Raw genomic sequence first — 24,588 nt, 5'->3', positions numbered from 1 at the left:
ACCACAAAGGTTCCTATTTTGAAAGCTAAATGAAAGCTCTAAGGGTCTGTTTGGTAAACACCAAAAAAGAGCTTTTAGCTCTTAGCTCATTTGACAAAAATAGCTCTGTTTGGTAACACTTTTTGACCATGAGCTTATAGCTTATTTCACGAGCTTATAAACTATTTTTCAGAAGCTATTCCAAGTAGCGTTTGAGCTTATAGCTTATAGCTTCTCATATTTTCTTCCACTTTTACCCCTATTGTTTTTATCTAAAATCCATTTTTACCATTTTATTATAATTTAATTCAAACCTACAATTCCCTAATATACATCCCTCGTTTTTTTCCCTAATAAATATACATCCCGCGTTATTTTTTTTTTGACAAATACATCCCTCGTTATAATTTATCTCACTTGTCTTATGTTGCTGACAATATATATACCTCCATTTATCTTTTGCCTTATGTTGCTGACAATATATACCTCCGTTTATCTTTTTTTTTTGACAAAATACCTCCATTTATTTCTCTTGCCTTATGTTGTTGACAAAAAATATATATACCTCCGTTGACAAAAAAGTATATATACCTCGTTATACTTAAATAAATTTTTTAGTGAATAAAATTTAATTTACAATATAAAAGATATATTAAATTTATAAATTTCAATTACTTTTTAAAAAACAAAATTGAATTAAGAATTCCTGAATATTTAAATATCAAGTTATATAACTTTATATTTTGAATTAATAATACCCTTTTATGTCATTTTACATTTATCAGCTAGTTAAACCGCTAATTTTACCAAACACTTCAACTAGCTTATCAGTCATCAGTCATCAGCTAGCTTATCAGCTAAAAGCTATCAGCTATCCGCTATTTTTACCAAACAGAGCCACAAACATAAAACCATAAAGGCTCTATATACACAAACAACTCAATGAAATCTAAAGATAAAATATAGTCAATTTGTTATCATATATCTACATTATAATATGCTTACATATGATATCCTGAAGAATTTTTGAAAATAAGTAAAAAATAACTTATGAACGGTTGAATATTCAAGAGCAATTAAAACCGAGTTTTTTATGTTTTAAATCAAGTGTCAGGCATATGAGAACATGGTTTATGTTAGGGGCCTAGCAATACAAAGATATCTTTAGATCGCATCGGATCGCAACTTCTGGTCGCTATATAAATGACAATTTAGGGGCCTACGAGCAAGTAGGGGGACCCAAAAAGCAATTTCCTTGTTCAAATTATGAGTATAGTTACCGGCCGGGTGCTTTAATTTTTCAAACTGAGTATAGCTACAATTTCTGCTGCTACGGTCTCATACACTCAGATGGAGGAAGTGAGTATAAGTACAAGTGATGATATCAAGAATCACCGTTAAACACGTTACTATTATGAGCATTGTTAATGCACCAAATTTCATTGACCCTGTTTAATTCAAAAGACTTATTACAACAATGGGATCATGTAGTAACCAAAAAAAAAAAACAATGGGATTATGTATGTTGTGTATTATTAGGTACGTATTATTAGTGATCCTTGTGGAGAGCTATTTTGAACCAGAAAGATATTTAGAGTTAAACGGTTACAAGTGAACAATTGTTCTAAATACAACTCATGCAACTACTAAGAAACAGGAAATAGACATAGCAGCAAGATTATTTCATTTGCAGATAAGCTCAGAACTTCTTGATGAATTCATAAATGTGATTACTTATTTCCTCTGCTGCTTCTTCATTGTTAAAGTGCGCCACTCCTTTTTGGATAATCACTTCTTCCAGATTGGGCACATCTTCCTTGAATCCCCCACCATGGATATACTCCTTCATGTTTAGTGAGGTGTACACCATATCCAAATCACCTGTAATGAATTTCACAGGCACCTTGATTTTCACCCCATTCCATGGTGCCATCAGCTCCCAATTTCTGCAATACAAGTAGTAATGCATCTTTCATTAGAATTGGCATCTCTGTCTATGAAACACTAACACATACATCGAAAAACAACACTCAACACAAAATTGGACACGACATTGATAAGTAGATACCAATAATAGTTTTAAAAAATGGAAGTGATTGAATATAACATGTGTCGGTGTCGGATATCAACACATATCGCACACCGGGCATGTCTTCAAACTGAAATGTTAATGCTGCATAGATTATTGTCATGTTGTTCAATCATTTTACCAAAAAGAATTGTCAACATATATTTGTGGAAAACAACAAAGGTAGCACAAAAGAATCAAAAGATTACAAGTTAAAGTTTCTGTAGTAGTTCAATGCTCCAGTGAAGCCTGTTTTCTCAAATTTGGAGACAAAATAAGCAAGGTCATCTTCTGTAAGCCAAGAGGGTAAGGTGTCAGGAGTATCTGGGTTGAATCCAGTTCCATACTCTCCCTTGGGAAATATTGGAGGACCAGTTTTCCGAGTTGTCAGGATATTTTTCATCACATATGCAGTGCCAACTTCAGCCATCTGAGCTTCCATTTCGCCCGGTTTCTGCGATAAAGATAAAACTATTATGATATAGAGATCTATAAAAAAAGGCAACCCGGTGCACTAAAGCTTCCGCATACGAAGGGTCTGGAAAGGGGTCCCATCATTTGGTGTATTGTATGCAGTCTTACCCTGTTTTCACACAAGAGGCTTTTTCTAGGACTTGAACCCGTGACCTTTCAGTCACATGACTACAACTTTACCAGTTGCGCCAAGGTTACCTCTCATGATATAGAGATCTATAATTGCAACAATTTCTCACTTCATTTTACATATTTTGATTCCCCTTAAAAAATATTATGATTCAACCATAAGGTTTCCTCTTTTGATTTAGACTCAACTTAAATACACAAGTTAATCAAGTGTTAAACACACTTGGGTTTCCTCTTTTCATGTGCCAGTTTCGGTGAGCTAGTTCAACTTCTTAAAAAAAAAACCTTAATCAAGTGTTTTTTTTTTTTTAAGGAAACTTATCTTTAATGTTTTATAATTAGTAACTCTTACATTTTTACAAACTTGTCCCATAAAATATTAGGGATTTCTTAAAGTAAATTAGGGGTTACAGAGAGAAAAGTGGAAGTAAAGAAATAGAAGAACCTGAAATCTACAGATATAATAATCATCTCCATAAGCAGCACGCATGGCATCAACGGTCTTGATTTTGGGGTTTCTACGCATTAATGGAACACTGAGACAAACATAGGCTTTGATTCTTTCAGGGCGAAACATGCAAAGATACCAACCAATGATAGCACCCCAATCATGACCAACAAGAAACACTTGATCGACACCAAGCAAATCTATAAGTGCAACAAGGTCACCCACTATATGAAAACCTGTGTAGCTACTAACTGAAGATGGAGCATCAGTGTCACCATAGCCACGGAGATCCGGAGCCACAGCACGGTACCCGAGGGAGCTGAGAGCTACAATCTGGTGGCGCCATGAATACCAGAGTTCAGGGAAGCCATGAAGGAACAAGACCACAGGACCTTCTTTTCCTTTTTCTGCAATATGCATTTTGATTCCATTTACTTCCACTGTTCTGTGTTCTATTCCTTCCATCTCTCTGTTTCTTTTTTCTTTCTCTCTCTCTTATAGCAAATATGAAGAAGTTTGATGCGGTGATAATGCTTAAATAATGGATAGTGTTCATTTGTACTAGAAGGTGCGTGTGATACGAAAAATGAACCAATATAAACGTGGCCTAATTAGTAGTTATCACAAATGCCGTATTCCACTATGAATCATTTATTTTTGTCGGCACCAACCAAATATCGTTTGTCAATTTCTTCCGATAATCACACCAAAATGGGTCCTCTAATTCAACTAGGAAACGAAGTTATAACAGACGTATTGAAAAGCACAACCATCTCATAAGGATCATGTTTAGATCTCACAATGAAGCAAATTAGTATGGGGCAATTGTCAAATTGCCCCATCTTAGATCAATTTTGTTTTATTTGCTACTACATGTATACCCTGCATTTTATATTCCAATTTATAGCCTTACTCAATTATAATTTGACTCAAATTAATTTATTTGTGAATACGTTATTTTTTATTTCACCGTTTAAAAATCTAATTGGTCCAGCTCATTCTCAATAATTTTTTTATTTTGACAACATAGACATGTTTAAACTTGGGCTAAAAAAATATATGACGTAAATATTTATATTTACTACATTATTTATACATAAATAAATTTAGTTTGTATCTAACTTTGTAATATTAATCCCTTTCTCAAAACTTTGTAATATTAATTAGGGTTAAATAAATTTGTGGTCCTTATAAATATAGCGAATTTTGTTTTTAGTTCTTATAAAAAAGTGACATGCTTTTGTAAATTTCAGTATGGAGTTTTGATTTTAATTTAATGGGGACTAAAATTTTTTTCCCTATAAATATAGCGAATTTTGTTTTTAGTTCTTCTAAAAATATGACATGTTTTTGTCCCTCCAAAATATTTTAGTCCCCATTAAATTAAAATTAAAACTAATATAATATAAATAAATATGGCTATAAATTGGAATATAAAAATGCAAATAAAACAAATTGATCTAAGATGGGGCAATTTGACAATTGCCCCATGCTAAAACTCGCCATAAACTAGTCTTTTATATCGGGATCTTCTCCTATGCAGAGATACTAATGTTTGATAAACCGTTCCATTCCATGAGAAGAAAATTTTACATTTTATTTAAAGGCTAACGAAATGATATATTCAACACTACGATCGAAATGTTATGATAAAAAAGTACAACAAAATAATATTTTATCTAATTATTTTGTTTTCCATTAGTCCCTCTTTTTCTTTAAAGGAAGTTTGATTTTGATCATTTTCAATTGGGTATCCAAGAGGCTTTTATAAATGAACGACTTCTTTGTGTTTGGTTGTACGGTGAGAAGAATTGTTTTATAAATGAACATAACCAATTATACTTGACAACAATTATACATATCAGAATCAAATCTACACATCCAGAATCAAATTTGGTTTCTCTAGTGGAACCAAACATATACCTTATCCCTAATTTTTTGAAATTTGATGTAATAAAGTAAACTGATTTGCATAGATTTTGTTGAAGTAGCTTAATTAAATGAGATGGCATTGAAATAAAGTTTTTGTGCAAATAAAAGAATATAAAACGGCGTCCTTATTTTCCTTCTTATCTTTATCAAGTTTGAGAAGAATCAATATTGTTTGTTGCTACTGCAAATAACAGGATCCAAGAAAAAGATAACTGTCATATAGACACTAATACCTTCTTGCCAGATACAGCACTGCGACGGACACCATCATCTTTGTTGCGCCCTAAACACAGATCAAGTACAATTTTTTTTTATCAAAACGAAGAACCATGTAAGCAAGTATTTGCATTGACTCTCCCAAGAGAGCTTTCCAAGAGAGATCATAAAACAAACCTTGGAAAGCTGCAGAGATTCGGCTCCTTTCAGCATTTGGTTTCTATATAAAACTCTCATTACCAGGAAAAACCCGAGCAAGAAACAATATCCAAGCAAGTTAATCAAGCACACAGACATGCGACAGATCCAGCTTCAATTTCAAAGAGCCAAAGCATAATAAAATAAGAAGGAAGTATCAAAAGCATGTCAGCCTGGAATCTACTAAACACAGTAACATATGAAGTTGGGTACGGGGTGCAAACTCTCGGCAAAATTAATATTTTTCCCCATGTATTCAAGTTTTGGTATGATAAAAGGAACAACGAAATTAGACCAATATTTTCAAGATGTAGAAGATGATGAGATAATACAATTACAGAGGTGTATCCAAAGTTGATGAACCTTATTATGATGAAATTATGTATCCCACACAGTGTAGATATTCCCGGCACTATTAAGAGTTGAAACTTTAAAGATGAAGAATAACAGACAATTTATAAACAAGCCAGTGTGGACGACGGTGTACTAAAAAAAGTGACCTACCTCTTTTAAGCTATGCCTCTGCTGCTTATGGTCATGACTTTTACTTCGCTCCGTTTATAACAATTATAGGTACATTACTATCATACTCAAACCTTACCAATTGCCATCCTTATAAGTGAGAATTCTAAAGATTCATCGTTAAACACGTCGCTACTATGAATTTTTGAGCAAGGTTAATGCGTCAATTTTCACTGGCCCTGTTTATTCAAAAGACTCTACTACAATGGGATTATGAATGTTGTTCATTATTAGGTACAATATCTTTTTGGTGATCCTGGTGGAGAGCTACTTCGAACCAAACAGATAGATCCATATCTAGCATTAAGTGGATAGAGTACAAGTGAACAACTGTTGTAAATATACAACACATGCAACTACAAAGAATTGCGTAATAGACTTAGCCGCATCGTTATTTCATCAACAGGTCAGCTCAGAACTTCTTGATGAATTCATAAATGTGATTACTGATTTCCTCTGCTGCTTCTTGATTGTTGAAGTGAGCCACTCCTTTTTGGACAATCACTTCTTCCAAATTCGGCACATCTTCCTTGAACCCTCCACCATGGATATACTCCTTCACCTTTGGTGAGGTGTATACAATGTCCAAGTCACCTGTAATGAATTTCACAGGCACCTTGATTTTCACTCCATTCCATGGTGCCATCAGCTCCCAATTTCTGCAATACAAGTAATAATGTTTGTGTCATTAGAATTGAGATCACTCTTTATGAACCACGGAGACATTGGACACAACACCTGACACAAATATAAAACACGACACTAACACATAAACATTGATAATAATTTAAAAAAAAATATGGAAGTGACTAAATGTAATATGTGATTGTGGCGTCAATGTCGTCCCAAAAAAAAAAAGGCGGTGTCAATGTCAAATATCAACACATATCGGACATTGGACACTTCTTCAATCTGAAATGTCAATGTTACATAGATTAGAGATTAGATTACTGTCACACTGTTAAAACGTTTTCCCGAAAAGAAATGTAAATATAGATTTGTGGAAAACAATCAGAGGCACCACAGAGAATAAAAATATTACAAGTTCAAGTTTCTGTAGTAGTTCAATCCTCCAACAAAGCCCGTTTTCTCAAATTTGGAAACAAAATAAGCAAGATCATCTTCTGTGAGCCAAGAAGGCAATTTGTCAGGGGTATCCGGGTTGAATCCAGTCCCATACTCTCCCTTTGGAAGTATTGGAGGACCAGTTTGGCGAGTTGTGAGGATATTTTTAATCACATATGCAGTGCCAACTTCAGCCATCTGAGCTTCCATTTTGCCCCGTTCCTGTGATATGGATAAAAAACAATTTCTCAAAACATTTTATAATTTCTTTATTTATACCTGCAATATGACGGGTAGACCCTAACATATTTAATATTACTCCTTAGAATGAACAATAATTCATTCTTGATTGAGTCATGCTGGGTTTTAGAATTAACTGAGCAACCATAAATGTTCCGATTTTGATTTACTCAAAAAAACTTATGAACCATTGAGTATGACTCATAGATATAGTTCAAGGATGATATTGTAGTCTCAACTTTAGTATTAACATATAGGCTATACACAGTAAATCTTGATATTTTAAGATAATACAGAAAGGAAGAACCTGAAATCTAGAGATATAATAATCATCTCCACAAGCAGCACGCATGCCATCAACAGTTCTGATTTTAGGGTTTCTACGCGTAAATGGAACACTGAGACAAACATAGGCTTTGATTCTTTCAGGGCGAAACATGCAAAGATACCAACCAATTATGGCACCCCAATCATGAGCTACAAGAAACACTTGATCAACACCAAGCAAATCTATAAGTGCAATAAGGTCACCTACAATGTGAAAACCTGTGTAGCTGCTTATTGAAGATGGAGCCTCAGTGTCACCATAGCCACGTAGATCCGGAGCCACGGCCCGGTAACCGTGGGAGCTGAGAGCAACAATCTGGTGGCGCCAAGAGTACCAGAGTTCAGGAAAGCCGTGAAGGAACAAAACAACTGGACCTTCTTTTCCTTTCTCAGCAATATGCATTTTGATTCCATTCACTTCCACTGTTCTGTGTTCTATTCCTTCCATCTCTATCTGTCGTTTCTCACAAGGTTGGAAGGTCCTTTTGAAGTGGAAATTTACAGAATATGTTTCCACTATGAAGCATGCATTTAATTTTGTGGGTAGAAAAATTAATTTGATTCGTTGTCTTGCATCTGTCGTTTGTTCACTAAATTGAATATGAAAACGATGTTTCAAGAGACGTACTTTACGGTGGTAGAAAAAACACAGCCTCACATCACACGGATTGGGCTAGTATCCATTCGATTTCCTCGAAATAAACGTGCCATGCCATGCCACAGGCTATTGTTATTTGAGTAATGATATTTTGACATCCATTTGATGACAACTTCGTTGACAACCTTGTTTTTCTCACTTCTTATTGGTCAAAAACAATGGAGAGAGAAAAAGGAATAGAGAGAATAACAACATCATGTGAGTATGAGAGAGAAAGTTGTCCAAAAGTTGTCAAAAAGTGGTTGTCAAAATATCATTTCTCTTTTTATTTTGCACCTATGTTCTTAAATAAATATCGCACCGAACCACTCACCAGCAGATGTCAATATACAATTTAATTCCTTCAAAAAAAATTAACTAATTATTAATACACATTTAATTAAAACTTTAATATTTTAATTTTTTTTTTTTTGTCAAAACGACATTTTACATATTAACATTTATTAATACACATATTTATATTTTTCGGTACATGTATTGTTAGCAATTTTACAATGATCAACGAAAACCAAATAATTAAATTGATTATTTGCAACAAGATTTGAGGAATAAAATGATTAATGGTAAAGATACTTACTCCACTAAAAGAAAAATACTTGTGAATGTGATAAAAAAATTGATATAAAAAGAATTATAGTGGCAAAATTGTATAAATTCAAAGATGAAAATCCTTGTTTTAACACTATGAGAAATCAAACTCGGATTCTCTGAAAGATTTGTCATTTAATAAAACTCATTTACCACTTAAACACAACTGTTTAAGAAGTTAGAGTTTTGTTTAAGTACATTGTCATTTTTTTCTCAAAAAATAAAAAAATTAAGAACATTTTTTATGAGGGGGATTTAATTTCCTTGAAAGATTTTTCTCGAAGAGTTAAGATGAAGAAACAAGAAACTTATTACAAAAATAGATAATGTATGTAAAAAATATATAATATAAAAAGGACAAAAGTAATTTATTCTCGCATTTGCTTTTGATGTTATCCGACTTGAGAGAACTTATGTAGTTGCGAGGAGAGGATATCAGTTCACATCCAATAAATTTGGTATTTCCTTTTTGAGCAATGATATTTAAACATCAAAAGTTAATATTATTATAAAACTCTCATTATGTGTTTTTAGTGTAGTTTTATAAGTTGTCATATTAATTGTCAAAATTTTGATGTTCAAATATATTACTCTTAAAAATAGTAGTATATAAGTAGGTTCCTTAAAAATAGACCATTAGAGGATGCTCTAACACCCGACCAACTATTTGTTTATCAAAATTTCTAGATTGTGTTACCGCACAATTTCAACAAGAAGGATTAAGCATTCATGGTAAAAAAAAACCACATGATTAGTTCAAATTAACCCGTGAATAAAATAAAAAAAAAATCAATGAAGGCTGGATGCCTGCAAGGCTGCAACAAGAAGAAAATAATTGTTTTAATTCACCAGTTGATACATACAAGACAAGACACCATGAGCATCAAAGCCCCCCCATCGATCTCTTCTAATTTTGCCAAATCTTTAGAAGCATAGCTCCCAACCCCACCCCGAAAAAACCTAATCAATTGTATTTACAACTCCAAATTAAGAAAATACCTATCGGAAAAGTCATACTTCAATTTCCAAGCATTGAATGCATAAGCTAAGGTTGTTAAAAGTGTCTTTAGGACACTCGTTAACATTTCCCAAAAACGTTTCGACGTAAGCAGACATATAGAGGAGAGGTTGCTCCATTCCAAGGTCAAGTTTACAAGGCATAGGCATACCATATGTTTCAACAAGGATCCTAGAGTCGGTACTTGGTACAAACAAATGATGTAATGATAAAGAACAACAAATCAAAACTAAAACCCTTATGTATCAGAATATGTAATTCAAATTTGACAATTCAGTCGCATGAGCCCAGAATAACAATAGAGGGGAAAACTATTAAGAAAAATGGCACATAAAACAATGACCGACTAAACTCAATGAATCCGGCAAGGTCAAAAGGTCGTCATCTTACAAAAGCTCATAACAAAATCCACAAAAGAGGAAACCATTGACTGTAAACCACACATGTTGAACAAACTTGATTGCGGTCTTTCAATTGTAAGCACAATTTTACCGCACCCCACCCCTCTAAATTGTAGATTGCTTGATTCTGATAATAACAAAATAATTACGCACCCAAGTAAAATTGGTTCGTTGTTGACTTTGATGTACCCTCTTAACAAATCCATACCTTCTCAGTGCTAATCAAAACTAGCATTTAAAAAGTTCAGCAGTTCATTTCTCTTGCTCTCGGCCTCCTTATCTTCCTTTGTTTTATCAAGTTTGAGAAGAATCTACAATGACACAAAAAGAATAATCAATATTGCTACTGCAAAATAACAACACCCAAGAAACAGATAACTGTCAAATACTACATTAATACCTTCTTGCCCGATACGGCACTGCGACGGACACCATCATCTTTGTTACGCCCTAAAAACTGATCAAGCACAAAAAAAACTACTATCAAAATGAAGAATCATATAAGCAAGTACTTGCATTGACTTTCTGAGACAGATCATAAGAAAAAAATAACCTTGGAAAGCTGCACAGGGCTGCTGCTCCTTTCACCATTCGGCTTCTATATAAAACTCCCATTTCCAGGAAAAACCCGACCAAGAAACAACATCCAAGCAAGTCAATCAAGCGCCAAGACATGCCACAGAACCAGCTCCAATTTCAAAGAGCCAAGACATAATAAAATAAAGAAGGAAGTATCATAAGCATCTAAGACTGGAATCTACCAAACACAGTAACATACATGAAGTTGGGGGGAGGGTGCAAACTTGTAGAAAAATGAGTTTATTTTCCCTCTATTATACAAGTTTTAGTACGGGAAAAGGAACAATGACATTAGACCAATAAAATATTTTCAAGATGTAATACATTTATAGAGGTGTATCATAACAAGGGGTAGATATTCAAGTCACGTTGAAACTTTGAACAAGCAATTTAAACAAGCCAATATGGTAGGCAATGTACGGAAAAAAGTGACCTACCTCTTTTACGCTGTGCTTATGCCGTTTATGAAGATGACTTTTACTTGGCTCCTTTTCCTTATTCTAGCAAGGAAAGGAAGATGTAAGATATATGGAAAAGTTTATAGCTAGTAAAATATTATTCTAGTACCAGCAAATCACCTTCTTTGGTTTATCGCTCTTTTTATGCTTCTTTGAACGATGAGATGTTTCATGCTCACTATCAGAAGAACTCTCACTTCTGTAATAAATGATATAACAAATATATATTGTGTTATGATATGAACCAGATTAATCCATAGATTAAATTAATAACATATTCCTCCATTCCACAATACCAATTCTAAAACAAAAGCAATTATGCGACGTAACCTAAACTATTTCTGATTGAGAAATATTTACATAAAATTCATAGATCGTCGTAAGTTGAATTGAATTAAATTAAATCTGTAATAGAATCAAATTGAAATGGAACCTACCTGGATGAATCAGAGAGGGAGGAAGAAGAATAAGAATCGGAATCGGAGGAGTAGCGGTGATGTTTGCGACGTCGTTTTGTGTGAGAGTGAGATTTGGATTTCTTTCGGATCTTAAGGGAGTCCTTGCTGTCGCGGTCTCGGCGGCTGCGGTGGTGACGTTTGCGACGGTGAGAGTGAGAGGAAGAATCAGAAGAGAGAGAGGACGCCATATGAGAGAAGCGATTTGGGAACAAGGGTTTGTCTTCGATTGGGGAAATCGGTCACCCCTACCCACCAATATCTTCTTCTTTTTTCTTTTTTTGATAAATAATACAACTTTTTTTTTTTTTTTTTGAAGAAAATAATAGCGCGTGGGGGGGTCAATAGCTTCTTTTGTTTTTTTGGACAGAATATATATCTATATATATACTCCCTCCGGTCCTATATATAAGAAAAGATTCTTTTTTTAGATATATTGAATAATTAATGTATCTTGTTTACAATGAAGACTAGATACATTAATTATTAAATGTATATCAAAAAAGAATCTTTTCTTATATATAGGACCGGAGGGAGTATTTTATACAAGTATAGTGGTTAAGATAAAAAAAATCTCTTTTCTCGGTCTCCTAGGGTTTCCACCTCCTAGGGTTTCCTAGCGCCACCCTCCTTTGGGCTGTGCCGCACCTGGGCCGGATCTTTCTAGTGAGAAGCTGCTCCACATCTGATCCGTGATCTAGATGTTTCGAAGTCTGGTTATAAACTTCTGCTTCACAGACGTCTGTATGCATCACAAACTCTAGTCTGTCTGTTTCCAGTTTGTGCGATTCAACTTGTGTCTTCTCTGTTTCCTTGTTTCCTCAATCATTCCCACGTTTGTCATCTCTCTGTCAACCGATTCAATGGATCCCACCAACCTGAACCTTGACGGTCTCACCTTGTCTGAGGAAGGTCTCGTCCTCAACCTAGAGTCTGAACCCGAAACCGCTGCTGTCCTTGAACACTGTCTCATAGGTCGAGTCCTGGCTGATCGCGAGATCCAATTTGCCTATTTCAGCGAGCGTATGTCTCGTGCATGGAAGCCAGGCAAAAAGGTCACGATCACCAAATCTGTGGCTGATCGCTACTTGTTCCAATTTCACCATAAGGTCGATGCTGCCCGTGTTCTTGACGAAGGTCCATGGCTTTATGATAATTTTCATATTGTTATGGATCGTATCTCCCCAGGTGTTGTCCCGAGTTTTGTCCCGTTGAATCATATCGAGTTCTGGATTCAGGTTCACGGTTTACCATTTGGTTTCATTCAACCTAAGGTAGGTCAAGGTATAGGGAGTTTTCTAGGTACTCTCAAAGCCTATGATGGTCGTAACACTATTCATAGCTCTTATATGAGACTCAAAGTTGCTATCGATGTCACTGTTCCATTGAAACAAGCATGGCGCGTTCGTGCTACTAATGGAGATTTTGTTAATGTTACTTTTAAGTATGAAAAACTCGGTGTTTTTTGTCACAGGTGTGGATTGTTGGGACATACTGACAAGGTGTGCCCGGACTTGTTTGAGCTTGAATCTGATGATGGAGTCTGTAACTGGGGACCGCACCTAAAGCCTATCTCACAAAGAATTGGCACCGCTGCTACCAACCGTTGGTTACAGGACCCTATTCCTGCCACCATGTCGCAACAAACTCCTCACACAGCTGCTGCTCCTACTGGCCGTACCACTACTGCTGAAGGCACCGGAAATAATGCAAATTTTAATGACCGTATGCTTGCTTTTCAGTCTCAACTCACTGCTATGAAACAAGATGTGCTCGCTGCCCAAAATGCGGTTTTGGCTAAAAAAGGTAATGGTGTGAATTTTGTTTGCAAAGTGCATCTGCTGGCCTCTTCCTCCACAGGTACAACAGCTTCTAGTCTGCTTCCAGACTGTCCTTTGGTGCTCGGTTTACCTGCTGTCCCATTCTCCAGTGAATCTGCTGCTGAGGTACAAGAGGAAAGTGGCTCGGATTTGAAGAAAAGGAAACGTATGCTGAACCGTCAGAATGAAGTACCATTTGCTGCTGATGGGGTTGTGGGAAATGATGTAGTAGGATCAAATGTTAGTCATGGGGGGGATGATGATATGTATGTAACTGCTGGTCCTATAGATGATGAACAAGTTGTTATGGCAGGCCCTGATGATCAGGCCTGCCTAGGTAAATGAGTCTAGTAGCATGGAATTGTCGGGGTGTAGGTAGCCCGAGTGCAATTCCCGACCTTAAGTACCTAGTCCGACACTTCAATCCGGATCTTTTATTCCTAAGTGAGACTCTAGCTCACCGAAATAAAATTGAAGAACTTCGTTTTTTGCTTGGTTACGATTCTTGTTTTCATGTAGACCGCACCGGTAGATCCGGGGGTTTAGCTTTATTTTGGAAAAATTCTTTGCAATGTCAGCTTGTAAATTTTTCTAATAATCATATCACTGTTGAAATTGTTAACAACACTCTTGGTAATTGGCGAGTCACCGGCTATTATGGCTATTCTAACGGAGGTCGTAGAACAGCCGCTTGGAATTTTCTTCGACAACTTTCTTCTCAATTTTCAGGTCCATGGTGCATTTTCGGAGACTTTGATGACATTTTAGACGCCAGTGAGAAAAGGGGACGTAACTTCAGACCCCATTGGCTTATAAATGGCTTCCGTCAAGCGGTTATTGATTCAGGTTTATCCGATGTCCCGATTGAAGGCTATCCGTACACTTGGTTTAAAAGTCTTGGTACTCCGCGTGCGGTGGAAGAAAGGTTAGACCGTGCCTTTGCTAATGATTTATGGTTTAATATTTTCCCGAATGCTACTGTTGAGACCTTTGTGGCACCTTCCTCCGATCACTACCCTATTCTTGTAAATGTTTCACCTTCACCTCGGTTACAGGTTCCTAAACGACATTTTCGTTATGAAAATGCGTGGCAATTAGAACCGGGGTTTAAGGAACTTGTTACTAACTCTTGGCAGGTTTACTCTACTAGTACTCTTCTTCCAAAATTATCTTCATGTGTGGAGGACATGTGCGAATGGAAAAAAACTCATTGTCACAAATTAAAAAAAGATATTGAAGATTGTCGCAGACAATTACAAGAAACACGGCTAGGAGCTATTGGTGAGGGTCAGGTCCGTATGCTTGAGTTAAGAAAACGTATGCAGCGTTTATTATCCCAAGATGACGTATATTGGAGACAACGTGCGAAGACTCATTGGTACAAGGATGGTGATCGTAACACAAAATTTTTTCATGCATCCGCCACATCTCGGAAAAAGGTAAACCGCATAATCTCTCTTGAAGATGATGTAGGTAATAACGTCACTAGTGAACAAGGTATGCAAGAAGTAGCGCGGAATTATTTTGTGAATATTTTCCAACAACAAAACAGTGAATTCTCTTCTGTAATTGATGTTATTAATACCTCCATTTCTGCTATTGATAATGATACACTCACGACACCATTTACAAAGGCCGAGTTTCGAACTGCTATTTTTTCTATGCATCCGGACAAATGCTCCGGCCCCGATGGATATAGTCCGGGTTTCTACCAACACTTTTGGACTCTATGTGGTGATGATATTTTCAAGGAATGTTGTGGCTGGTTAGATACAGGACAGTTTCCACCTGATTTAAATATTACTAACATTGCACTTATTCCTAAAGGTTCTATGCAGGTTAGCATGAAAGATTGGCGACCAATAGCACTATGTAACGTGCTATATAAAATTATATCTAAGGTTTTAGTAAACAGGTTGAAGAACGTATTGTCTCAATGCATTTCTGATAACCAGTCTGCGTTTGTTCCTGGTCGCTCCATTCTAGATAATGTTATGGTAGCCATTGAAGTTCTACACTTGATGAAAGCCAAGACACGCGGGGAAGATAGGTATGTTGCTCTCAAACTTGATATTAGCAAAGCCTATGATCGAATGGATTGGAATTACTTGATGGCTGTCTTAATTAAAATGGGTTTTCATCAGCGTTGGATTCAATGGATGCGTATGTGTGTAGAGTCAGTCGATTATTCTGTGCTTGTTAACGGTGAACAGGTTGGCCCTATTATTCCAGGGCGTGGTCTTCGTCAAGGGGATCCTCTTTCCCCCTATTTGTTTATTATTTGCGCATAAGGCTTATCAGCGCTCATCCGAGATGCTGAGAGGAGAGGTGTCCTTACGGGAACAAAGGTTTGTCGTCAAGCACCTTCTGTTTCTCATCTTTTGTTCGTTGATGACTGTTTTCTATTTTTTAAAGCTATTGAGGCGCATGCACACATTATGAAAAATATACTAAAATATACTATCCACTTATGAGGTCGCCTCGGGTCAAGCGATCCGTTTGCCAAAATCAGAGATCTATTGTAGTCGTAATGTCCCTAACGAGCTTAAAATCACTATCACTGACATTCTTGGAGTTCAGGTTGTTCTGGGTACAGGTAAATATCTGGGCCTACCTTCTATGATAGGTCGTGACCGAAAAGCCACCTTTGCATATATTAAGGATCGAGTTTGGCAGAAAATCAATTCCTGGAGTGGTAAGTGTCTCTCGAAAGCGGGTCGTGAGGTAATGATAAAGTCTGTTTTGCAATCTATTCCCACTTATGTGATGAGTATTTTTCAGCTACCTAGCACTTTGATCGACTCCATTGAAAAGATGATGAATTCTTTTTGGTGGGGCAATGGTAAAACGACGCACAGAGGGATTCATTGGATGAATTGGGAGAAGCTGTCGGTACCAAAAATTCATGGAGGTATGGGTTTCAAAGATCTCTCTGCTTTTAATTTAGCTATGTTGGGGAAACAAGGTTGGAAATTTATTACGGAACCAGATTCTCTTCTTGCTCGCATTTTTAAAGCTCGTTATTTCCCGTCTGGCTCCTATCTCACGGCTACTGTTGGACATAATCCGAGCTATGCTTGGCGTAGCATCATGCGCGCTAGATTTATAGTACGCGGGGAGCACGTTGGAGCATAGGTTCAGGTGCTACCATTCCCATTCTTAATGAACCTTGGTTGACGAATGGGGAGTGCATTAGCAGTGATATTCCAGGTGCTCACTTTGTTCATAATTTCACTATTAATAGTTTGATGAATCTACATGATAAAAGCTGGAATGAGCCGGTAGTTAGACAGGTCTTTCGTGAATTTTGGATCGACAAAAGTCTTGTAGTCGTGAGAAAAGCTAGAACATGCGGCAATGACATGTGAGCATGGTAGGTGTAACGCTCTGAATCGTCCACAGTCACATCATTTATTTTGCAGGTCCACCTTGTATTCTCCCTTTGGTAATCCTTCTTTATGGTCGATGGTTTCACGGACGGAGAAGGTATACCGATCCCGGTCAAACTGAGTGACATGATGACTGTTGGATTTATGAGCCTCATCCCTGAGATATTTCATGATGTTTTCTGAGAATGGCTCACCAGAATTTACCCTTGCCGCTGCCTCATGTCCTCTTTTAGCAAACAAGGCCGCCAACCTGTAATATGATGCTTTCACAATAGCTGTGATCGGGAGTCCTCGAATACCCTTATACACGTTGTTTTGTGACTCTACCAAGTTACTTGTCATGTGGCCCCATCGTCGACCATCATCATGTGGATTATCTACGTCAAGCTGGATTTTTTGAGGTTACTCAAATAGGGCAAGTAGGGCGTCACAAAATTGACAGGCATATCGTAACCGCTCTTGTAGAAAGGTGGCGATCCGAGACACATACTTTTCATTTTCGAACGGGTGAATGTACAATCACTTTAGAAGATGTATATATGTTACTTGGCTTACCTGTTGGAGGGCATGCAGTTACGGGTCCTCCATATCTTTCTTGGGATAATTGTGCTCAACTGATGGGAATAACTCCTCCAGCACACAAAACTGATGGTTTTACTCTCTCGTTGGCGAGGTTGAAGGATAATCTGGTTGATGATGACTTCAATGAACAATCTCCTCCGGAGGTAAAAATACAACACACTAGGAGGTACCTACTATACCTCATTGGAGGGTTCTTGTTTCCTAATAAAAGTGGATTATTTATGCACAACTCTTGGTTGTATTTGTTAATAGATTTTAATGAAACAAGAAAATATAGTTGGGGATCAGCAGTTTTGTCTTATCTTTATCGTGGCTTGTGTGAGGCGTCACACCCAAATGTAAAAGTAATAGCTGGATGTCATTTCCTGTTACAAGATTGGGGATATTGTCGGTTGAGTCATATCGCTCCAAGAAATGGTAACCCACTCCAGTGGCTGCTAGGATTAAAGTAAGCGTGATCACTTCATTTTTTTTATTAATTCCCTCACATATTCTTGCTTCTTATTAATATTATTATTTGATAAATTAGTTACTAATTTGTTTATATCATTTGATAGATGGACAGGTGTAGGTTCAAGATACTACGAGAATCCAAGCCATGACACTATATCTTACAAAAAAAAGTTTGATGAGATACTAGAACATGACGTAATATATCATTCATTTTTGAATTAATAGTTTTTTTTTTAGGGAGAATTTTGAGTTTATATATATATATATATATATATATATATATGTGTGTGTGTGTGTGTGTGTGTGTGTGTGTGTGTGTGTGTGTGTGCGTGTGTTAACCTTACACTAAAACTTCTCTCTTCTGTCAGTTTAAATGGAGACCATACAAGAAAGTTCCGCACAATTTGCCTGAAGACTATTGGGATTGGACTGCTACAACTTACCTTATATGTTTTGACAAAGTTGAATGGCATCCAACTGATAGGGTCATGCTTCAATTTGGTTTGCCACAAGAAATACCAGGGCCCCCACGAGACATGCGACAATTCCATAAGTTGGACAAACGGTTCAAGACGTGGTATGAATCAAATGGTTTTCGCTTTCCAGAAGAGTGCGAACATTGGGACAACCGACGACGTTATACTTTACCTCGCATGCGGCCAAGATCACTCACCCCAACTCATGCGTATATTGAGTGGTTGACAACCACATGCAACCCACGTCTAACTATTTCGGTTGTCACAAAACCATCAAATTCAGATCCAGATCCAAACATAGAACAAGAGCCGGAACGTCAACCTGAAATTCACAACAACCAAACACCAATTCATGATGATTTTTGGGATCAAGACATTTTTTCTCAACTACAAGATCATCAATCCCAACCACATACAACACAAAACACTCAAGGTTCTATAATGTATGAATTTCTCGACACCCCCCAACAAAATATCATCCAACCACCACCATATACCTCCCCGAGAAATGCATATGAGCCCCATTATCAGTCAACTTACCAACAAAATTCCATGCCAAACTATGGTTACAATGACCCAAACCAAGCTAGCACATCGAACACCAACTACTTCTCCTATAATGACCCAAACCAAGCTGGACCGTCCAACACCAATTACCCCCCTACAACAATCCACAATACCCAATGTACACCAACCAAAACTACAACTACCCACCAACAGCAACAAACCTACTATCTCACTTCTCTCCGGCTTCGATCAACTCCAATGAACAATTTCTGGATATGGGATGGCCAATACGGGAACACGATGTGTCGTTGTCGTTGGGTTATGGTAGTCAAATACAACCAACTACAGATAACAATGACGAAGACCAACATGACTCTCAAGTAAATTGCGGAAGAAATCGTCGAAGACGAGGGTGTGGGACAGGAGGGCATTTATAATAACTGTTGACTTTCTTGTATGGTAATTTTATTTGTTATATAATTTTTATTAGTTTATTAAAATTAAGTTAATTTTAATTTATTATTATTAATATTGCATGCATATTTACGTGTCCCAAGTTTTATAAAATTTTTTGTCTTTATTATACCACTCAACTTGGAGTTGAGAGGTATTTAAAAATAAAAAAAAAAAACCCATAAAATGGAACGCAAGTCCAACTTGCGTGTTATTTAAAAAAAAACAAAAAATAAAATACCATGCAACTTGGAGTTGCGAGGTATAGTAAGTCCAAAAAAATTTTGGGTACCTCGCAACTGGAGATGGAGTGGTACTGAAAAGTAGGGCAGTTTTGCAATTTTTCGAAAAAGTATGGTATTTTTGTATTTTTGGAAATAAAGTAGGGCAAAAAAAAAAAAAAAATCTTGACAGTGCCACCAGAAGGGTAAAACGGTAATTTACGTCCCAAATTGAACCACATAGGGTTTTCGCGCCCAGGGCTGGCAGTACAAAATTTAGGGCAAACCTGCAGCTTGGACATTCCATTAATAATATAATAGATAATAGATAATAGATATTGATGTCTAGAGATTTTCTGAAGATTCATACAAATTTAATCTCTTGATTTGTAAAGCTGTGGTTGAAGGTTCATGGCTTGCTTTTTTTTTTTTTTTTTGACGGCAAAGGTGTTTTCATTAGATGAAAATAGAAGTTACAGAAGAGTGAATATTTGCCTGACTTGGGACATGCCCCAACCAAGTGCTATATCCAACATTTTTTGACAATTTAACTAGACTATGAGCAATAGAATTTAAACTACGATTAACATAAACTACTTGAGATCTAGCCAACTCTACCATAAGCTCTTGACAATCCTGGATAATGTGATCAATAGCAGCTACAACATATTAGGAGCACAATGAATATGTATCTTTATATAGATTGTATACATGTTAGGAGCACAATGCATATTGTCCTAAAAAACAAGTTGTTAGTAAAGAAAAGAAGAAACAATCTGTAACTTGCTACAAAAACTAATCTATGCACCAAGCCAAGCAATCAACTTTATTTCAACTCTTGTGCTTGCCATTGTCAACTCATATGTCGCATGATTGGGCAACTTTGTTTCAACTTGAAGAAGCTTCTCGTCTTCAGCTTCTAAAATAAAAACCATTAGGAGTCCTTCAAGTTAGGACTGGTGAGATATTTCATTACTTGTATATACCCGCACATAATTTATTCTTTTCTTGTTTACTCAAGCTTCATCTTTTAATATAATGTAAAACTAAGTTTGTTAGTCATTTTCTTTTAGAGTTTTCTGGCTTTCCCTATCGTATCTTGTAGTTTAACGACATTCAAATCAACCCAATTATACACGTACATATATGATTTTTACTAACAGAGAAATCTTAAATATTTTGTAGTTCTTGTATGATATTGTGTGTGGCTTTTCATGGTAGTATTTTGGACCAAAGAAAGACCTTGTGCATACTATTTGTAGGATTAGTCTAGAGATCAAATAGAAAACTTCCCTTAAACTTGTCTTGAAAGTTTATGCACATTCTGACCCGGTGTTTTAGAATGCTGTACTATTATAATCTTGATGTTCTAAGGTTTCCGATTAGCGAAGAACATGAAATATTAATGCAACAAATCAAGTTGAGAATGAGTTGAAAGATGCTGAAATCAATAGCAGCTGGTAATACTACATGCAGTTTAGATTAACTTCGGCTTTATAGCAGTATCTCAAGCCTAGCTATATTAAATTGTTGGAAATTGGCTTTAAATTTGTACAAAATTACTTTAACCTTACGTTGCTAGAAAAGATAAATTTAAATAATTTTTCACTATAGATTAACTACAAACTAGCTAGGCCTTTCTTGTAAAGAAATATCCATTTTTAGTGCCCACTACAATTGGCGCGAAAATGTTTTAGTTTTTAGCAGCAATTAAATGTGTCTTTGCCAGCATTTATATTGCCGCTAAACAGGCCGTTAAGTAATTGTCGGTAAAAAAATTAGTTTGAGGTGCATATAGATATAGCCAGATAAAACACACGTATAGACTAGAGTGAGCAAAATTACTATATGAAGTATCTTGTCTTAGCTCAAAACCACAAAAGTATTGTGTCTTTTGTTGCTTAGCATTCAAGTACATATCGTCCAACAAGGTCTAATTACATAATAAATAGATGTGTATATTACAGTATATGGAAGAAAAAAAATATACAAGGCCAAAGAACTAGTCGTTGAAAAAGAAAATCACTAAAGAAGAAACCTTAGTGACGTAATTGATAATCTATACAACAATCTGCAAGATCGTATAAGCAAAATCACCTGCAGCTTGTGAATTGTCTGAAAAATGACTTTACATACACACACTTTCAAAAACCAATGAGTAAAATGTAAATACAATACAAAACATAGACAGAACATGCACTGCAACACAAACATTGATATTTAGCGCCTTTTGCAACATGCACGTACACACTCATTTTCACTCTCTTGAAAACAATTTAATTTCAATGAGTTGGTCTTGAAGGAGGAGTTTTAGTCGCTCCTGGAGAATAAGGAACTCTAGTTACCCTAATCCAATCATCTCCATGGAAGAACCTAATTGGCACAAAACTAGCTGCTCCTTCTGAAGTAATAGTCTTAACACCTTGCCATTTTACACGCTGTTTAACATCGGAACCAGGACCACGGTTATTGTACTCAGCATAGTAACAAGTGTCAGTTCCTGTGATACCTGCTGGTGTTTGCCATGGCATATAACCTTCAGGTGTGATCAAATCACCAATATATGTATCCAAAAAGATAGTTCTTGAGAAATCCTTCCATGGACGAGCCAAGTAAGCTTTGTTCTTGAGTCTAACTGGATAGTATTTGGGATCTGCCACAATTGAACCTCCTTGGATGATTAATCCTGATGGTTGGTTTTTTTCCTTCCTACCTTGTGCAGTCACAATGCATTGTTGGTTTTCCAATGGCTTTCGGACGACGAAAGTGCAGTTTTGGAGAACAGCAATGGAATCACCAAAGACGAAGTCAATGGTACCTGAGATAACACAATCACGGTAGAATTGACGCATGGTATGAGCGTAAAGTGTGTCTTGGTAACCATCCATTCTGCATTTGTAGAAAATTGATCTGTCAGATTGGACTCTCAAGGCAACTGCTTGATGCTTTTCTGGTCCAGCAGAGTTTTCAAAACCAATACCAATGCCAACAAAGAAATCTCCAGTTATAGCTGCAATTCAATGCAAACATACAATAAGTACATATAACGAGTTGGGGAAAAAATGGTAAAATGAAATTAAGATCATCCATCCCAACGATTTGCTAAATTGGATCCACTAAGGTCGGATGTAGACTGTTAAATTAAAATAGAAAAAATTTATTCACTTAATCTAGAAGTCTACAGTTGGCTACACCATACAGCTGGTTGTAGATGATTTAAGTGTAAAAAATATATAGGGGACTTGCACAATGCAGCGACGTGTAGAACCAACAGATTTGCAGACTTTATTTTACAATCTGATGGTTCTATATGTCTCGCAAAGTGTTGTGTATTTCTAAGATCCATGCACATAACTTAAGCATGAAAGATACCTACCAACGGTAGCGGTTTTGAAGGTACCAACTCCATCAATGAAGTTTTTATTGCCAGTAATGCGTGTCTTTCTACCACCATCACCGATGAAAACAACGTGAGTCATGGTTTTAGTAACCTCAACATACTCTTTATAAACACCCTCCTTGATGTAAATAACAAATGGCTTCAAGTTTTTCTTGGGAACATGCTTAAGAGCCTCAGTGATTGTGGTGAAATTTCCACTTCCATCCTTAGCAACAACAACATGAGCCTGAAGTTTCCTGCCAGTCATTTTATTAAGAAGTTTCCTAACACCAGCACGGTCATCAACCCACTCAGGAAGCTCAAAATCACCACCATGACCTAAAACGTCCTCTTCTCCATCAACACTTTCCTTCAAAAGACGACGACCAGCAGGTTGTTTCATCTCTTCGAATGTTTTGGAAAGTTGGTTAATAATGGAAAGACCATTGCTACTCATATGCATAGAAGCTTGCAAAACCTCTTGCATTTTATGACCAGCATCGGTTGTAGTATTCTCAAAAGCATCCAAACATGTTTCTTGGTATGTGATGGCACCGCTTAACCATACTTTCAAACTCGTGAGGACTCTGTCGAGGCTATTAAGGTCAAAGTTACTGAACCTTTCTAGTGACCTTTGGAATTCGTCAATGGAAAGCTGCATGACTTGTTTACACGTATCAAGTGCTTGTTTAGTTCTTTCATCTTTTTCAGCCTCTTGAAGGAGATGAGTTTTTTTAAGTCCTTCGCTGATTTTTGCGATGGTTATGTTGAAAGCGATCTTGATGAGTTCTTTTGGTTCAGTTATATTGCCAGCATGTGCTATGAGACTGTCCTCACATTCCTTTTTGTAATCTGTTGGTGCGCAAAGTGTTTTGACGGCTTTTACCGATTGAGATACGCGTGACTCTTTTGAAGTTGGATCTTCTCCAGGTTCCTTTTTGTTGTTAAAGCCTAGGTTAACTGTGACGGCGACAACCATAGCAACTAATAAGAAGGTAGAGACACCAATTATGGCGAGTCTCTTATTCCTCTTGGAGTCTCCTCCCCCAGACATTTTTAATATTTAGCAGCTCCCTATCAACACCTTCAATCTATATTAGATACGTAAAAATTAGTTACAAATTCATTACACTTATAGAATAGAACTTAATTGTTCTTATTCCCTATATTATAAGTCTCATTGTAAAACATCCTTATTATTAATACAATCTCCATTTTATTTACGTTTTCCCATTGTAATAATATATGATATAATCACATATAACAATGAAGGATAAAATTAATTAGAACAGCATATCATTGCATTATTTTTACACATAAAACAATTTGTTGTACCGGGAGATGGAATGTATATAAGAATGTCCTTAAGGAGATACGTACTTGGTGAAAAAAGGGACTGCTGCGTGAGTAACAATATGATGAAATGAAGGACTTGTTCAGGCTGTATAATCCTCCTTCAAAGCCCTTCAAAGCCCTTCAAAGTGTGTTTTTCTATCTATGCAATTATATTGTGAAATATATGTGTAAATTTATTTATTTATATTTAGATGAAA

General features: G+C 36.4%; 6 protein-coding genes across 7 annotated transcripts in view; 1 reads left to right on the top strand and 5 right to left on the bottom strand.

Moving 5' to 3' along the window:
* Positions 1–8,317, bottom strand: part of LOC146911334 (epoxide hydrolase 2-like) — a 67,646-nt gene extending 59,329 nt beyond the window's left edge. Inside the window, exon 1 of the mRNA XM_085724117.1 lies at positions 8,132–8,317. The gene's annotated coding sequence lies outside the window, so the exon portion shown is untranslated. The remainder of the gene's footprint in view (positions 1–8,131) is intronic.
* Positions 1,392–3,606, bottom strand: LOC146911336 (epoxide hydrolase 2-like). The gene is made up of 3 exons (XM_085724110.1): positions 3,096–3,606; positions 2,257–2,501; positions 1,392–1,925 (listed from the first exon to the last, which is right to left on the bottom strand). Exons 1-3 carry the CDS (start codon positions 3,561–3,563, stop codon positions 1,679–1,681), a joined length of 960 nt encoding a protein of 319 aa, XP_085580236.1. The 5' UTR covers positions 3,564–3,606; the 3' UTR covers positions 1,392–1,678.
* LOC146911335 (epoxide hydrolase 1-like) lies at positions 6,122–8,056 on the bottom strand. The gene is made up of 3 exons (XM_085724111.1): positions 7,579–8,056; positions 7,009–7,253; positions 6,122–6,625 (listed from the first exon to the last, which is right to left on the bottom strand). Exons 1-3 carry the CDS (start codon positions 8,044–8,046, stop codon positions 6,379–6,381), a joined length of 960 nt encoding a protein of 319 aa, XP_085580237.1. The 5' UTR covers positions 8,047–8,056; the 3' UTR covers positions 6,122–6,378.
* A 1,768-nt stretch (positions 8,318–10,085) lies between the features above and the next one.
* On the bottom strand, positions 10,086–12,015 carry LOC146911333 (uncharacterized). Of its 2 annotated transcripts, XM_085724108.1 has the most exons (7): positions 11,738–12,015; positions 11,421–11,499; positions 11,280–11,342; positions 10,817–10,861; positions 10,664–10,720; positions 10,472–10,574; positions 10,086–10,390 (listed from the first exon to the last, which is right to left on the bottom strand). In XM_085724108.1, the coding sequence occupies exons 1-6, from the start codon at positions 11,944–11,946 to the stop codon at positions 10,482–10,484; spliced, it is 546 nt and encodes a 181-aa protein (XP_085580234.1). In that variant the 5' UTR covers positions 11,947–12,015; the 3' UTR covers positions 10,086–10,390; positions 10,472–10,481. The 2 variants fall into 2 exon arrangements, with proteins under 2 accessions (XP_085580234.1, XP_085580232.1); XM_085724106.1 differs by having other exon boundaries at positions 10,086–10,574.
* A 603-nt stretch (positions 12,016–12,618) lies between these two features.
* On the top strand, positions 12,619–16,710 carry LOC146911332 (uncharacterized). The gene is made up of 4 exons (XM_085729512.1): positions 12,619–13,912; positions 14,095–15,788; positions 16,202–16,270; positions 16,357–16,710. The coding sequence occupies exons 1-4, from the start codon at positions 12,619–12,621 to the stop codon at positions 16,708–16,710; spliced, it is 3,411 nt and encodes a 1,136-aa protein (XP_085585638.1).
* A 5,030-nt stretch (positions 16,711–21,740) lies between these two features.
* Positions 21,741–24,554, bottom strand: LOC146911331 (putative pectinesterase/pectinesterase inhibitor 21). Its single transcript, XM_085723960.1, has 3 exons — positions 24,416–24,554; positions 23,033–24,126; positions 21,741–22,666 (listed from the first exon to the last, which is right to left on the bottom strand). The coding sequence occupies exons 2-3, from the start codon at positions 24,087–24,089 to the stop codon at positions 21,939–21,941; spliced, it is 1,785 nt and encodes a 594-aa protein (XP_085580086.1). The 5' UTR covers positions 24,090–24,126; positions 24,416–24,554; the 3' UTR covers positions 21,741–21,938.
* Positions 24,555–24,588: the final 34 nt, after the last annotated feature.

Source organism: Medicago sativa, chromosome 7 (assembly GCF_051527215.1).
Source record: "Medicago sativa cultivar Bolivia chromosome 7, Bolivia_mono, whole genome shotgun sequence".
NCBI lineage: Eukaryota > Viridiplantae > Streptophyta > Magnoliopsida > Fabales > Fabaceae > Medicago > Medicago sativa.
Note: the sequence above shows the minus strand (reverse complement) of the source record. Positions and strands in the feature narration are given on the sequence as shown.

Excerpts from the sequence above, each read along its gene's own strand:
- LOC146911331 (XM_085723960.1), bottom strand. The coding sequence starts at position 24,089 with ATGTCTGGGGGAGGAGACTCCAAGAGGAATAAGAGACTCGCCATAATT. Across the intron at positions 22,667-23,032 it reads CTTCAAAACCGCTACCGTTG|CTATAACTGGAGATTTCTTT; the intron begins GTAGGTATCTTT and ends ATTGAATTGCAG.
- LOC146911332 (XM_085729512.1), top strand. The coding sequence starts at position 12,619 with ATGGATCCCACCAACCTGAACCTTGACGGTCTCACCTTGTCTGAGGAA. Across the intron at positions 13,913-14,094 it reads TGATGATCAGGCCTGCCTAG|ACCGCACCGGTAGATCCGGG; the intron begins GTAAATGAGTCT and ends GTTTTCATGTAG. Across the intron at positions 16,271-16,356 it reads GAAAATCAATTCCTGGAGTG|CTACCTAGCACTTTGATCGA; the intron begins GTAAGTGTCTCT and ends AGTATTTTTCAG.
- LOC146911333 (XM_085724106.1), bottom strand. The coding sequence starts at position 11,946 with ATGGCGTCCTCTCTCTCTTCTGATTCTTCCTCTCACTCTCACCGTCGC. Across the intron at positions 10,721-10,816 it reads GCCCTGTGCAGCTTTCCAAG|TTTTTAGGGCGTAACAAAGA; the intron begins GTTATTTTTTTC and ends GTGCTTGATCAG. Across the intron at positions 10,575-10,663 it reads GTGCCGTATCGGGCAAGAAG|ATTCTTCTCAAACTTGATAA; the intron begins GTATTAATGTAG and ends GTGTCATTGTAG.
- LOC146911335 (XM_085724111.1), bottom strand. The coding sequence starts at position 8,046 with ATGGAAGGAATAGAACACAGAACAGTGGAAGTGAATGGAATCAAAATG. Across the intron at positions 7,254-7,578 it reads ATTATATCTCTAGATTTCAG|GAACGGGGCAAAATGGAAGC; the intron begins GTTCTTCCTTTC and ends TCCATATCACAG. Across the intron at positions 6,626-7,008 it reads TACTACAGAAACTTGAACTT|AAATTGGGAGCTGATGGCAC; the intron begins GTAATATTTTTA and ends CTTGTATTGCAG.
- LOC146911336 (XM_085724110.1), bottom strand. The coding sequence starts at position 3,563 with ATGGAAGGAATAGAACACAGAACAGTGGAAGTAAATGGAATCAAAATG. Across the intron at positions 2,502-3,095 it reads ATTATATCTGTAGATTTCAG|AAACCGGGCGAAATGGAAGC; the intron begins GTTCTTCTATTT and ends TCTTTATCGCAG. Across the intron at positions 1,926-2,256 it reads TACTACAGAAACTTTAACTT|AAATTGGGAGCTGATGGCAC; the intron begins GTAATCTTTTGA and ends CTTGTATTGCAG.